Source organism: Eschrichtius robustus, chromosome 1 (genome assembly GCF_028021215.1).
Source record: "Eschrichtius robustus isolate mEscRob2 chromosome 1, mEscRob2.pri, whole genome shotgun sequence".
Classification (NCBI taxonomy): domain Eukaryota; kingdom Metazoa; phylum Chordata; class Mammalia; order Artiodactyla; family Eschrichtiidae; genus Eschrichtius; species Eschrichtius robustus.
The window spans coordinates 75584455-75599425 of record NC_090824.1 but is presented as its reverse complement, the minus strand read 5'-3'; the positions used below and the strand labels follow the sequence as shown (position 1 = coordinate 75599425).

General features: G+C 41.0%; 1 protein-coding gene across 1 annotated transcript; it reads left to right on the top strand.

The window, feature by feature from the left end:
* Positions 1-178: 178 nt before the first annotated feature.
* TOX4 (TOX high mobility group box family member 4) lies at positions 179-14484 on the top strand. The gene is made up of 9 exons (XM_068548012.1): positions 179-260; positions 472-540; positions 7599-7841; positions 8737-8997; positions 9343-9573; positions 10977-11057; positions 11414-12157; positions 13142-13305; positions 13955-14484. Exons 1-9 carry the CDS (start codon positions 255-257, stop codon positions 14013-14015), a joined length of 1860 nt encoding a protein of 619 aa, XP_068404113.1. The 5' UTR covers positions 179-254; the 3' UTR covers positions 14016-14484.
* The last annotated feature ends 487 nt before the right edge of the window (positions 14485-14971 follow it).

Genomic DNA, 14971 nt, shown 5'->3' with positions numbered 1-14971 from the left:
ACGGTAATACCCAGACACCACCTCCGGGGACGCCTGTAACACTCCTACCTGCCATTATCCCACCAAGGTCCAGGGGGCGATAGCTAGCCTTTCAGTGCGCTCGACCTTCCCGGGCTGACTCGCAACAGCCCCACGACGCTCCTTCCAATCAGCGGAGAGCGACGCACGTCGTTGCGGAAGTGACGGCAGTTCCGTGTCCAGTGGGGCGGTGGGAGCGATGAGGGCACTGAGACCGTGGTAGGCGTTGTGTGAAGATGGAGGTAGGCTTCTCAGAGCTTAGAAGGCTGGCGAGAGAGCGCGGCTAACGGGGTTGAAGCAGAGGCGGGAAGCCGGGCGGAGAGGCTGCTGACGGGAGGGGAGAGAGAGCGGGGTTTGGGGAGTGTTGTCATAATTTCGGGGTCAGAATCTGTCGCTCCGAGCTAACTCCCTGCTTCTCCTAACTTATCCCCGCGGCTTTCTTTTGGTTTCCAGTTTCCCGGAGGAAATGACAATTACCTGACGATCACAGGGCCCTCGCACCCCTTCCTGTCAGGGGCCGAGGTGAGCACGAGCTGCCGACGCTGCGGGGGGAGGGCGTGAGGCAGCGGCGGGGCGGGGTGGTGGGGAGGAGAGCGCGGACGCCAGGGGCCGGGTGTTGGGAAAGGGGGGCCGCGATTGATGTTTGGAGAAAAGTGGCAGGTGCCCTCCATAGGCTATGAGGACTATGGGGAAGGCCCGGGAAGCTGCTGTCATCAGAAAAGCAGGACGTTGGAAAAGAGCGAACCTATTTCAGAGTGATTCTGGATTGGAATACAGAGTGGAATTGTCTCCTTTCGTGGGGGAGAAATAACTACAATAATCTTGGGAGATCGCAGCGGGGAGAAAATGCTTAAGCCAAAGAAATTTGAGAGAGGGAAGGAATTTACCTAACAGGTTAACTGTGGAATGTGTTCATTCTTAAAACATACTGTTGAAGGGGTCTTTGCTTCAGTTAAATTTCCTACCCAGTGATTTTTGGAAAAGTTAATAGTTATGTTTACTTATATGGTATTAGCTTGTTTTGCTAGTGACAGGATGAAAGGTAATAGTTGCCAGAAAACATGAAGGGAGTTGAGTAGACCCTGCATTTCTGTTTGCCAGTGACTCAGAGTTTGGGCAGGTTACTTCACCTTTGTATGTCACAGTTTCCCCAGCTGTCAAATGGCTGTAATAACAGTTTCTTATGATGATGTGAAGTAGAAGTAATGATCATGGTGAGGTCTTTTAGTATTCGTGGAAAAGTTTCAGTTGAAATGTTGTCGTAAGCGTGTATCATTTGCTTCGGCAAGGAAAAAGAGTAAGATGGAACAGAAAAATTAATTTTTCGGTCTTTGAGAAACTGAAGTCTTGAACTTTTTACTCTCTTTTGAGGATTTTAGTTTTTTTAAAAACGTTGTGTAAACCATCTGCATCAGTGTTTTGTATCTAGAATTATCAATTGCTGTTGAATGAACTTGTAACAAAATTTAATGTTTTCATGGATGAGAATTAGATTGGCAAGGCGCATTTGCTGCTTTTTTTTAACTGCTTTGTCGTGATTACTATTCATTATTATTCTCCTAGGCCAGGGAAAGTGTGAATCAAATAAGCCGCAAATTTAGAAACAATATAAAACAAAAATCTGTTTGATGCTTTGCGGTCTCATTGCTAGTTTCTTCTGAGTGATATCTCCATGGTTTAATTTCACTGTTTGGAGTGTTGTAACTTTCACATTGGTCTCATCCACATGAAAACGCATCATTGCCAATTTCTTCTGAATCAGGTCTCCAAAATTTAAATTTCTTTTTATTTATTTATGGCTGCGTTGTGTCTTCATTGCTGCGCGAGAGCTTTCTCTAGTTGCAGAGCTTTCTCTAGTTGCAGCAAGGGGGGGCTACTCTTTCTCTAGTTGCGGCGAGCCGGGGCTACTCTTTGTTGCAGTGCTGGGCTTCTCTTGTTGCGGAGCACGGGCTCTAGGCGTGCAGGCTTAGTAGTTGTGGCTCGCGGGCTCTAGAACACAGGCTCTGTAGTTGTGGCGCACGGGCTTAGTTGCTCTGCGGCATGTGGGATCTTCTGGACCAGGGCTCAAACCCCTGTCCCCTGCATTGGCAGGCGGATTCTTAACCACTGTGCCACCAGGGAAGTCCTTAAATTTCTTTATTTAGAGTGTTGTAAATTTCACACTGGGCTCATCAAGAAACTTTCCGGGTTTGAGTCTATCCTTTGTTTTTGCTTTTATGACTTTAAGAAATGTTTTAAAAAACTATTTTGCCAAGAAGCTCATAATTAAATTTCAGTGGATTCCTTTAGCCTAGAGCCCTGTCAGTGTTAACATTTCTCCTTGTCATTACAGCTTCTTCACGTTTCTTTCCCCTCTTGTTTGTTTGGTTTTGTTGTTGTTGTTTCAGTTTTTTTGTTTGTTTGTTTTTCCTTTATTTCAATTGGTTTGTGGTTTTTGTTGTTTCTGGTCTTACTGTGAGCCACCCCAAATATGTCTTAGAACGAGATAAAGGTAATTTAAAAATTTTTTTTTCTTTTAGAAGAGTAAGTTTCAGAGTTTTCTTGCAAGAAAAAGAAACATCCACAAAAGTACTAACCATAAAAAAGTTGAAAAATTGGACTTCATTGAAATTAAGAACGTTTTTTTTTTTTTTGGTTGCACCATGCGGCTTGTGGGATCTTAGTTCCCTGACCAGGGATCAAACCTGGCCCTGGCAGTGAGAGCACCGAGTCCCAACCACTGGACTGCCAGGGAATTCCCGAAATTCACAGACTGGGAGAAGATATTTTAATACATGTATCTGGCTCATATTCAGAATATATTCAAATACTTCTGCAGAATAAAATAAAGAATCCCATTTTAAAATGGGCAAAAGATTTAAACTCGCACCTCAGGGCTTCCTTGGTGGCGCAGTGGTTAAGAATCCGTCTGCCAGTGCAGGGGACATGGGTTCGAACCCTGGTCCGGGAAGATCCCACGTGCCATGGAGCAACTAAGCCCGTGCGCCACAACTACTGAGCCTGTGCTCTAAAGCCCGCAAGCCACAACTATTGAAACCCACATGCCACAACTACTGAAGCCCACGCGCCTAGTGCCCGTGCTCTGCAACAAGATAAGCCACCGCAATGAGAATCCCACGCACTGCAACGAAGACCCAACGTGGCCAAAAATAAATAAATAAATTTAAAAAAATAAATAAACTTGCACCTCACAAGAAAGGATATCCAAATTGCCATTAGGCGTATGAAAAAGTGTCATCGTCATTGTCACTCATCAGGGAAATGCCAATTAAAATCATAATGAGATACCATTTCACACCCATCAGAATGTTGAAAATTTAAAAGACTGACAATTCCAGGAGTTGGCAAGGATATAGGTAACTCTTAATCATTGCTGGTGAGAGTTTAAATTGATTCAGCCTCTTTGGAAAACTAGCAGTATCTACTAAAGATAAACATATACCTACCCTGTGACCTGGTAATTCCACTCCTTGATATATACGTAAGAGAAATGAGTGCATATACTAACCGAAACATGTTCCCAGCAACTTTATTTATATAGCTAAACAGTGGAAACAAAACCAGATGTCTATAAACTGATACATTTGTTAAAAGGAATACAACACAGCAATAAAAAAGAATGAACTAATAAATGCAACCTGGGTGATCTCAAAAATATATTACTGAGTAAAAGAAGCCAGACAAAAAAGGGTAGACACTATAATAGTTCTTTTTTTTGGCAGGGGGGTGGGTACGGCGCACCTCACAGCATGCGGGATCTTACTTCCCTGACCGGGGATCAAACCCGTGCCTCCTGCAGTGGAAGCGTGGACTCTTAACCACTGGACTGCCAAGGAAGTCCTCATGAGTTCATTTTTTAATGAAGATCAAGAATAGACAACACTAAACTATGCTGATAGAGATCAGAATACTGCTACCTGTTGTGGAAGGAAGGGAGTATTGACTAGGAAGGAGCATGAGAAAACCTTTTAGAGTGATGGAAATGTTCTGTATCTTTATCTGGGTGATAGTTAATGGGGTGTTTACGTATGTAAAAATTCATTGGGCCATACACTTAAAATGTATGTGCTTTACATAAGTTATGCCTCAGTAAAATAAGAAATAATAATAATTTTTTAAAAGTACGTGTCCAGAGAGGAAGGCTTAGCATTTATTACAGCATTGCTTGAGATAGGAAAGCTGTATAATCTGAAGGGAGTTTAATCTTTCTGTTTCTCTTGTTTAGGTTGGCACTTAAATAATGATATTGTGCTTTGAGCACTCTGGGGAAATAAGTTATAAAGATAACTATCCTTAATTAGGAAAAGCAATCATTAGAACCAGTTAATGATTTCAGGCTGAATAGTTAAAATTTTCACTACTGTATTAGTTTTTAAGAACAATTAAACTATTTTAATAATCTAGTACCGGGGTAATGTTGAATAAATAGGTGTTTGATTAAAATAAATTTCCTTAAAATGAATAATCTACACAAGAAAGTACTTAAAAAAATACTGGGGCTTCCCTGGTGGTGCAATGGTTGAGAATCTGCCTGCTAATGCAGGGGACACGGGTTCGAGCCCTGGTCTGGGAAGATCCCACATGCCACGGAGCAACTGGGCCCGTGAGCCACAACGACTGAGCCTGCGCGTCTGGAGCCTGTGCTCCGCAAAAACAGAGGCCGCGATGGTGAGAGGCCCGCGCACCGCGATGAAGTGGTCCCCACTTGCCGCAACTAGAGAAAGCCCTCGCACAGAAATGAAGACCCAACACAGACAAAAATAATTAAATAAATTAATTTAAAATAATAGTAATAAATTAAAAAAAGGTATTCTTCTCATTAAAAAAATAAAAAGATACTGGATTGTGTGTTTTGATATAGAGAAATGTGAAAAGGTAGGGAAATGGTATTTTTTTATATTTTGGTTCTCTCAATAGCTAAGCATCCTTGCTTATAAACTGTAATTCCCAAACTGCTTTCTTCCTCATAAAGGCCCAGGAATTTAACAGAGAAGGAAACAAAAGCTGAGTTGAGAAGGTAGCATCATGTTCCTATTTCCTCCTTCTGTGTCCAAATCATTTATTTTTACTTTAATATTTGCTACAGTTTTATCTTTATTTTATGTTTGACAGTCTAGAGTATGATTTAGTTATGTGGTGAATCCACTAAAATAAAATAACTTTAGATATTGGATTTACCCATAATCTTACAGATAACTTGTGGTAGTAAAAGATTTAGAGTGGATCTCTATTCTAGTATGTGTGTGGTTTACCTTTCTGTATTCTTGAGCACTGCCATTATTTTACTCTTCTTTTTTAAAGGAAGAAACAAATAAAACAAAATCCAAAAAAAATACCATTAAAGCCACAGACACTGAATAACAAAGCTGTTTCCACATTCCGGGGGGTGGTACATAGAAAGAATGTCTTGTTAATTGGTTACAATGGAGTCTCTACATGTCTGGTTTTTTAGTGTAGTCCATGAGAGCACGCCAGATAGTTTATGAGGGCTAGTCCTTTGCAGAACGCTGGTCTCTTGTTTTGGATATGAGTTTTTATTCTTTTTCAGTTCTCATTAATAGTATCATTTTCATATCTTGGCAGAGTTGCTTTTTTATTTGTTGTGGTAAGCAGAATAGGATAGTCATTTTTTGCTTTACTTTTGCTGTATCTTCTTAAAAAATTGCAGACCACTATTATACAACTATTAATCTAGTACAGTAAATGTTTCCCCAGGTCCTTTTTCCTGCCCCTGTAACTTTTGTTTGTTTGCATGAGAATTTGGTAAAAATCTTTGTACTCTTCTTCCTGAAAAATGCACACATGAACTTAAACTGAAATCTCAGGAAAAAATCATGGACCTGAAGTTAAGAACTTCCACACAATAACAAAAGTGAGTTGTGTACTGAGAAAAGTTCAGTTCTTGGGGAGAGTTTTAGTTTTTCCTAAAGAATTGTCTGCTCCCGTGCTCTTTATGTATGCTCCTCTCATGTTATATCACAAATTTTTACCATGCTAAGTAAAATAGTAAGGCTCTTGGAGGAGGAAAATATAGAAATGAAGCTATATACATATCTTTTTGTCGTTTAGGAAACTTCTCTCAGTGTGATGTGATTTCAGAGAAATCGAGCATTTCACAGACATACTTTCTCCCTAGTTTTACTAGCTGGAAATATTCTTTCTAGCAAAATTTAAAAATGGTGATATTAGTGAGACCCTTTCTGGGTTTGGAAAAACCTTGAGGAATTCCTAAAGAATGCTTTACTTAATCATGAAAAAACCCCAAAACTGTGGGTACCTATTTAATTTGATCTGAATCAGTTGGTATTTACTGTGCCATGTGACAAGGTTGATAGAATTTAAAGTTTCTAAAATTCCAGCAATCTGTGGTAATTGGTTGGGGCAGGTGGCAAGTTAATAATGATTAGGATATGCATATTATCATTAAGCAGTTATATATATCAGGCCATGTGATAAAGTTTTGTGTACTAAATCCCATAAATCCTCATAATAACCATATAAGGAGATTACCATTACAAGTCCCATTTTATACATGAGGAAAATCCATTCAAGGTCATATAGTAAGTGGCAGAGAAGGGACTTGAACCCAGATCTCTGTGACACCAAAGTCTCTTGCCATTATTAATGCTCTATTGCTGCAGATGCTGCCATTTTAGTTTTTTAGTGTCAAAAGGAACCATAGCATTTAATGTATCTTAGGTCAGACATTGGTCTGTTAGCTCCGTGAATTGTGGCCTCATTCAGAATAGAAATAGTATATTATTATTGTAGTTGGAATCAGAGGAAGGGATTGGGTCTTCAGCTGGAGTAATCTTTTTCTTCCTTTCTTGCAGGAAGGCTTGTTCAGAGCAAGACAGGAATGTGTTCAGGAACTGTTAGAGAACCAGTTTGCCCTCTGGCTATATCTCTTAATGAAGGTTTTTCTCCTCACTATTATCCTTATCTTCACATTGTTGGGTTTTCCAAAAATCTTGTACAAATGGAAATCTTATTTGTTGTTAGTATCATGATTTCTAAAATGGAGAAGAGGTAGGAAACTCTTAAGTGCATATATTTTAGAGGGCATAAAGTTCCCATGATCCTTTTAGGATCTGCTTCAAAGGAACCTAAAACAACAGTCAAAGTATAATTGTCTGGTTGACAATGAATTTCTGTGGTCTAACAGTTCAGGTGTAGCAAGTATGAAATAACTGCTATCTATTAGAATCTTTAGAGAGATTTTAAGCATCATAGCTAAACAGGTTATAAAGGTTGGGTCCCTACTAATGGTGCTGAAAGAATCATTCATTAGACCAATAGGCAAAATAGTTTAGGACAACCAAGATGGTAAAGGTAGAAAAGAGATAAAAGAATTGAAAATTGTGATTGATGTTGGCAGCCTTGTATGTGACATATGGCCAAGGATATGAGGAAGAAGATTTGTAAAATTACATAGGTCCTAGGAAATTGATAACAGAAATGGGATCCAGGCCAAAAAGAGGTACACTGAGAATCTCCAGTACTCAGCCATGTTCTTCACTTAGCAGTATGCAGTTCCTCCTCTTCCCACTAAGTCTTTTTCCCTTTTTTCCTCCCTACAGACGTTCCATACACCAAGCCTGGGTGATGAAGAATTTGAAATCCCCCCTATCTCCTTGGATTCTGATCCCTCACTGGCTGTCTCAGATGTGGTTGGCCACTTTGATGACCTGGCAGACCCTTCCTCCTCTCAGGATGGCAGCTTTTCAGCCCAGTATGGGGTCCAGACATTGGACATGCCTGTGGGCATGACCCATGGCTTGATGGAGCAGGGCGGGGGGCTCCTGAGTGGGGGCTTGACCATGGTAAGGGGCAAGACATTATCAGGCTTACCCAAGCTCATGGGCATGGTGTTAGGGGAGACATAAGTAACTCTATTCCCTGCTACACTTGGGTAGTACTTATTTTCCATTCTTCTGGCTAAAGACTCACCAACAAAGACCTCGTTTCCCCTGAATAAGTAAGATTTATCATCTGAATCAATTTTACTTGAAAAATGGTTTAAAATTGTAAAATGTCTAGTGTTAACCCTGAAATGAAAATGATTTATTGGGATTTTTGAAAGAAAAGTTTTTTCCCTACTACTATGGCTTTCATATCCTAGGATTCAAGTGTGTGAGTGTGACTGCTGTCATGTTGAGGGATGTATTCAAAAAACTGTCTGAACCAAAAGTATTAATTGTGGATTAGTATGTGTTATAAATCAGTGTATTTGGGCTTCTCCAGCACATCTCATTAGTAGCACATCTTCACACACTATACTTGATGCCAAACATCTCTAACATTGCCCTTATGCACTCTGATTTGCCTGTGTATCGCAACTTTAACAGCCGTTATTTAGGAGGGTACAGGGAGAAAGTTTTTCTTTCCCCTGTGTGTCATCACTGTCTCTAGATTACTGAATAACTTACTTGCTCTTTAAATTAACTTGTCCAAAATTATGACTTCTTTGGTTATTTTTAGTTATTTTGGAATAGGCCTTTGAGTACAAAGAAGTGACTTAGTACTCAATTTGTAATTTCTGTACTTTATTAAAAAGCTTAATGTTTTCTACGTAGACAAATTATTTCATGTTTGTTTAAATGATGATACATTCTGGGTAAGCAGAGGGCTTATAAATTGTCCTGAATTCCAGTGGGGGGAAGGGAAGGGTAGTGTTTTTTATATTTAGTGTTTAATTAGTCCTTCTGCTTCTCTCAGGACTTGGATCATTCTATAGGAACTCAGTATAGCGCCAATCCACCTGTTACAATTGATGTACCAATGACAGACATGACATCTGGCTTGATGGGGCATAGCCAGTTGACCACCATTGATCAGTCAGAACTGAGTTCTCAGCTTGGTTTGAGCTTAGGGGGTGGCACCATCCTGCCACCTGCCCAGTCACCTGAGGATCGTCTTTCAACCACACCTTCACCTACTAGTTCACTTCATGAGGATGGTGTTGAGGAATTCCGGAGGGTGAGGCATTCCCTGCCAAAATCAAATCTGCCATATTATTCTGGGATAAAACTCTTGACCTACAGATCCTACTAAGTATTCTTTACTCCTGCCCTGCTGTCTCCTCTGCTCTTTTCTGGGTATGGGGTCCTGCCTCTCTATTTATAGTTTATAATGCTCCTTCCAATCTCCATTCTTATTGGTCCTCACATACTTTACTGTCTTAATCCTATTGCCTCTACTTTTAGCATTTCTGAGAATTCCATTCATGTGACTAGTTCACCCCATATAAAAGTCCTTTTCTTTCAGTTCTCCCGACATGATACTTTTCTTCTTCTTGTAATTCTCTCTCTTTTCCCCCCACAGCAACTTCCCAGCCAGAAGACAGTTGTGGTGGAAGCAGGGAAAAAGCAAAAGGCCCCAAAGAAGAGAAAAAAGAAAGATCCTAATGAACCTCAAAAACCAGTTTCAGCATATGCTTTATTCTTTCGTGACACACAGGCTGCCATCAAGGGACAGAATCCCAATGCCACTTTTGGGGAGGTTTCAAAAATTGTGGCTTCTATGTGGGACAGTCTTGGAGAGGAGCAAAAACAGGTGAGCAGATAACGAGGAACGAGTGGTTAGTGAATGTTCAAGTTTTAACTTTCTTATGTGTTCTTATTTTATATCAGCTCTTTGTTAATGGCATTCAAGATCATCCTTCGTCTTAAAAGTTGCAGCCATACACTGAATCCCAAATACCCATCTAAAAATTATAGGGAGTTCCCTGGTGGTCCAGTGGCCAAGACTCCATGCTCCCAATGCAGGGGGCCCGGCTTCAATCCCTGGTCAGGGAACTAGATCCCACATGCCACAACTAAGACCCCGTGCAGCCAAATAAATATTTTAAAAAATAAATAAAAACAAAATTTTTTAAAATTATTATAAAAAACACTGAATCTAACTTTTCTATGCCTTTTTTTTCTGTCTGTAAAATTAGGCTGTTCTTTGGTGAGTTGCATGCTGTAGCTAACTCTAAAATCCACAGTCCAGTTTGAATTTTTTCATTGGCCTCATATAAACTTGAGAACTATAGTTAATCTCCCTAAATTTAACCTGGATTAAACAAATGAAAATTGTGATACTACATAAATATAAGATACAGTTGAAATTGAAGATGGCTATAATTATTACCCTACACTCCCCAGGTCTTCTTATTTCTTAACCACTGGACCACCAGGGAAGTCCCCAATTTATTATTTCTTATGATTCTGTAAATTGGTTGGGTGTTTTTCCTGGTGTTCTTACCTGGGCTCATTCCTACAGTCGTACCCAAACAACAGCTGGTATCGCTTATCAAGATGACCTTGCTCCCGTGTCTGGCAGTTGGTGCTACCTGTTGGCTGAAATGCCTTGGTTCTCTTTCACGTGGTCTCTCATCCTCCAAATAGGCTAGACTGGCTTCTTTACACTATGGCAGAGTTAGAGCAGTATTCCAAGAGAACAAAAACAGATGTCCCCAAGTTCTCTTTGTGTCAATTCAGCCACATTCTAATGGTTAAAGCAACTCACAGAGCTAGCCCCAACTCAAAGGAATGGGAAATAAGTTTCAGCTGTTGATGGAAGACTAGGTATGCGGCACAGGAAGAATTCTTGTGGCTATCATTGCAAACAGTTTAGCACATTCCTTAAGGGAAAGTATACTGGTTAGACACAATCCCAGACTAAGCAGACTACTCATCTTATTGGGGGTCAGGATTTGTTTTGGTTACACAAGTGTGAGCAAGGATTGCTGTTGGCTTTAGAAGTGTAGTTATTCTGCAAGCCTACTGTTGATTGGCTGGCTTTCAGATGCATGGTCACTGGAAAGTCTGCCATGGTGGCTGACTTGATTACTAGCTTTCAGGAGTTGGCAATATTTAGGCTGAGATGAATTGTCTTTCACTGATGAATAATGTAGGATTATCAGTCTTTACTAGGAGTTTGTGGACTTTCTCAACAGTCTGTCTTTCATGCAGGTGTATAAGAGGAAAACTGAAGCTGCTAAGAAAGAGTATCTGAAGGCTCTGGCTGCTTATAAAGACAGTCAAGAGTGTCAGGTAAGAAGATTGGGGTAGGTGGATATTTAAACCAATAAAAAGATTTTTAGAGCATTATAAGAAGTAAATACCACCAAAAACCTGTGGAACCTATTAATAGTATATAGTATTAAAAGCTCAAAAATATGTAACAGGTTTCCCATTTGTTTCCATCATAAACCTTGCCAAACAGTCTATTTTCATTGTTTACTTTAGCCAGGCAGACACATGGCTGCTCTTTTTTCTTTCTTTCTCTTCGTCCCCCCCGCCCCCCCCCAATCTGTGATGTATCTTTTCTTGGGAGGTGATTAGAGTGAGTATGTCCTAGGGAAGAGAGTAAATCTCCTGATTTTTTTTTTTTTTTGGTCTTCTTTTAGGCTACTGTGGAAACAGTGGAATTGGATCCAGCGCCCCCATCACAGACTCCTTCTCCACCTCCTGTGACTACTGCTGACCCAGCCTCTCCAGCAGCAGCCTCAACAGAGCCCCCTGCCCTGTCTCCTTCCATTGTTGTTAATTCCACTCTTTCATCCTATGTGGCAAACCAGGCATCTTCTGGGGCTGGAGGCCAGCCCAATATTACCAAGTTGATTATTACCAAACAGATGTTGCCCTCTTCTATTACTATGTCCCAAGGAGGGATGGTTACCGTTATCCCAGCCACAGTGGTGACCTCCCGGGGGATCCAACTAGGCCAAACCAGTACAGCTACTATCCAGCCTAGTCAGCAAGCCCAGATCGTCACTCGGTCAGTGCTGCAGGCAGCAGCTGCAGCAGCAGCTTCCATGCAACTGCCTCCGCCCCGACTACAACCCCCTCCGTTGCAGCAGATGCCTCAGCCCCCGACTCAGCAACAAGTCGCCATTCTCCAGCAGCCTCCCCCGCTGCAGGCCATGCAGCAGCCCCCGCCTCAGAAATTCCGAATCAATCTACAGCAGCAGCCGCCGCCACTGCAGGTCAAGCTTGTGCCTCCGCCCACTCTAAAAATGCAGACTACCTTGGTTCCACCACCTGTAGAAAGGAGTCCGGAGCGGCCTGTGAACAGCAGCCCTGAGACCCACACAGTGGAGGAAACCTCTCCTGAGACAATCTGTGAGATGATCACAGATGTAGTTCCTGAGGTGAGCCTATGTTTTCAAGTATTTCCTCTAGACCAGTGAAAATGTGTAAGCATTTTTGGTTGATCTAATAAAAGCAGGGGTTGCTACTAGCATTTAATGCCTGGCACAACTAGGCGTATGAAATATCCTGTCAGTTCCCTGCAAGATACTCTGTAGTGTTCTTGGCGAGAAACATTAAGAGGGCCTCCTATCCTAGACTACTCCTTAACTAAGCAGAAGTAATAACGGTAGTCAACTAAAGATATAGCCTAAGCATAGAGTTATTTTTCAGGTGTCTTACCCAAGGATCCAAAGCTTTGGAGATAAATCCTTCCATTTCTCCCAAACCTTGACTGCTTGGCTTCATGTTTTTAAGTAAGGGGATGGGTAGGGAATACAGGTAGAAAAATTCAACTGGTTAGTATCATTGAGTCTTTTCAGAAACAAACATGCCAATTTATCCTAGTTTTAACTTGTACCTGACCAGTAGTCATTTTGAAATATGGGTCTGTTTGTGACTGTAGCTCCACAATTAATGAAGCAGTCATTTTAAAGAAAAATACCACCCCACCCCACCCCTGCAAAACCAGGAAACTATTAATCTCTAAGTTTTTTTCCTTTTTGCTAATGGCACCACATTTTATCTTCTTAGTCTCTGATCTTAGTTGAGGTGACCCAACCTCTACTCACATTCTATTGATTTGATATTTTCAGAGGAAGATTATTCAACTGTAGAATAAAGTCAGTGATCGGTAAAATTAAGATTAAACACTAGCAGTATGGCAGCATTCCCCTTATAGGAAGCATCTTCATGTCAATCTGCATGGCACAATTCTAAAGCTGGATATAGAGAAGACCAAGAACTCACCTTCTCTTGGAACTGTACCCCCGTCTGTGAGGGACTGTAACACCTGTTGCTCCACTGGATCCTAGAGTTAATTTGACTAGCTGGTAGCTAGGTAAGTAGCAATCCAATCCATCTTTGGTGCTCTCTCCCTCTCACAGGTTGAGTCTCCTTCTCAAATGGATGTTGAATTGGTGAGTGGGTCTCCTGTGACGCTCTCACCCCAGCCTCGATGTGTGAGGTCCGGCTGTGAGAACCCTCCCGTTGTGAGTAAGGACTGGGACAATGAGTACTGCAGCAATGAGTGCGTGGTGAAGCACTGCAGGTGAGCTCAGTTCCCCTCCTGACAATTCAAGTATGGCTAAATTAACTGTGTTGGAAAACACAGTAACCCTGAGCATATCATCAGTACCACCGTTCCTTAGGTAGAGTAGGCTGCTATATACATCTGATTGTAGAAGCTACTAGAGAAGTTCCCCTGCTTAAAAAGAGCTTACATTTGCCATGTAGATAAAGATGACATAATGAGCAGTTCACACTTTTCAGGTACATTACCTCTGTGTGTGCTCTTTAAAAATATGACACATCAAGCTGCTGGTGACTGACTATTAGTTTAGCTTATCTCCTTAGTGCAAATCAGACCTCTTAGGGAATTAGAATTTGAGAAGGAATGGATAGGTGGTGAGTAGCACAATAAGGTGCTAAGTATAGGGGGAAAGGGAAGACGTTCTGAAGATTTTGCCCATTTCCCCAATTTTCCTGAGATTGACCTACATCCATGAAACAAGGCATTGGTATTTCCTATCTCAAATCCTCCAAAGTAAATTAGGATTGCCTATACTTCTGACTCTTAGGCCCACTGCCCTTATATTCCTGTTGGGTGATATCTGTCAACCTATTTGTTTAAGACAAAGTTTAAAAAGAATGTATCTAGGCTGTAATTCTGAGTTTGTGTGTATCTTTTTCTTTCTTAGGGATGTCTTCTTGGCCTGGGTAGCCTCTAGAAACTCAAACACAGTAGTGTTCGTGAAATAGTCCTGTTCTCCAAGCCAGTGAAGACTTACCTGCTGGGAACATGTCCACCGAGCCTGTTTTTAAGACAAGCTGGGCTTCTGGTAGTGCCTGATCTCAACCCATGATGGTCCTTTATGTCCTTCACGTTTCTCCCCTTTTCTCTCTCTTCTACAGGGGCCAGGCTATGAAGCAGGGCCATTGAGTTTGCTGGAATTGCTTTTTACTTTCACATACAAGCAGAGATATCAGTGATAATAACAGAGGAAAGGGTGAAGGGCATATGAACAAGCAGAACATAGGGGTGGTGGCTAGGGGTGGGGAATTGTTTGAGGAAAACTTGTTGGTATAATTGTCATAGGACTTGCCTAAAATACTATTAAAACGATAGGATAATACTCAGCTTTGAGCCTAGGAGGAAACATCACTGTGTGCATCCATTTTAAAGGGGCTAAAAAAAGGCTGCATTAAAGGTTACCTCTTAAACAGGGAACTATTACTGTCACATCTGCACATTCATTATTTTGAGAACAAAGGTTTTCAACATAGTAAGCACACTGGGCTGTAGAGAAAATAACATCACCTAGGAGCGTCTTTTATTTATTTCTCTGCAACAGTATTTCTGTAGTCAATGCTCTTCCTTATCTCAGTTATCACAGTTTATGAGTGCAAAAGGCAGAACTCTATATCCTTAATATAAGAGGTTTCACCAAAGTCTAAAGAAGTTGTGTTCACTTGTGTTTGATGAAACATCTTTTAAAAGATAGGCCAGAGGTGTTTTCACTTATATAATATATAGGCTAATTCTCTGCATACTCTGGGCACTTATTTAAATTTAATGTAAGATGTGCTTATTTCATTTTTCTTAGAAATAAACGAATGAATAATAGACTAGCAAAGCCACATAGTTGTAACAGAATAAGCAACATTTCGAGCATGATAGGCCTAGTGATGATAATCTTAAATGAAACTCAAATCTT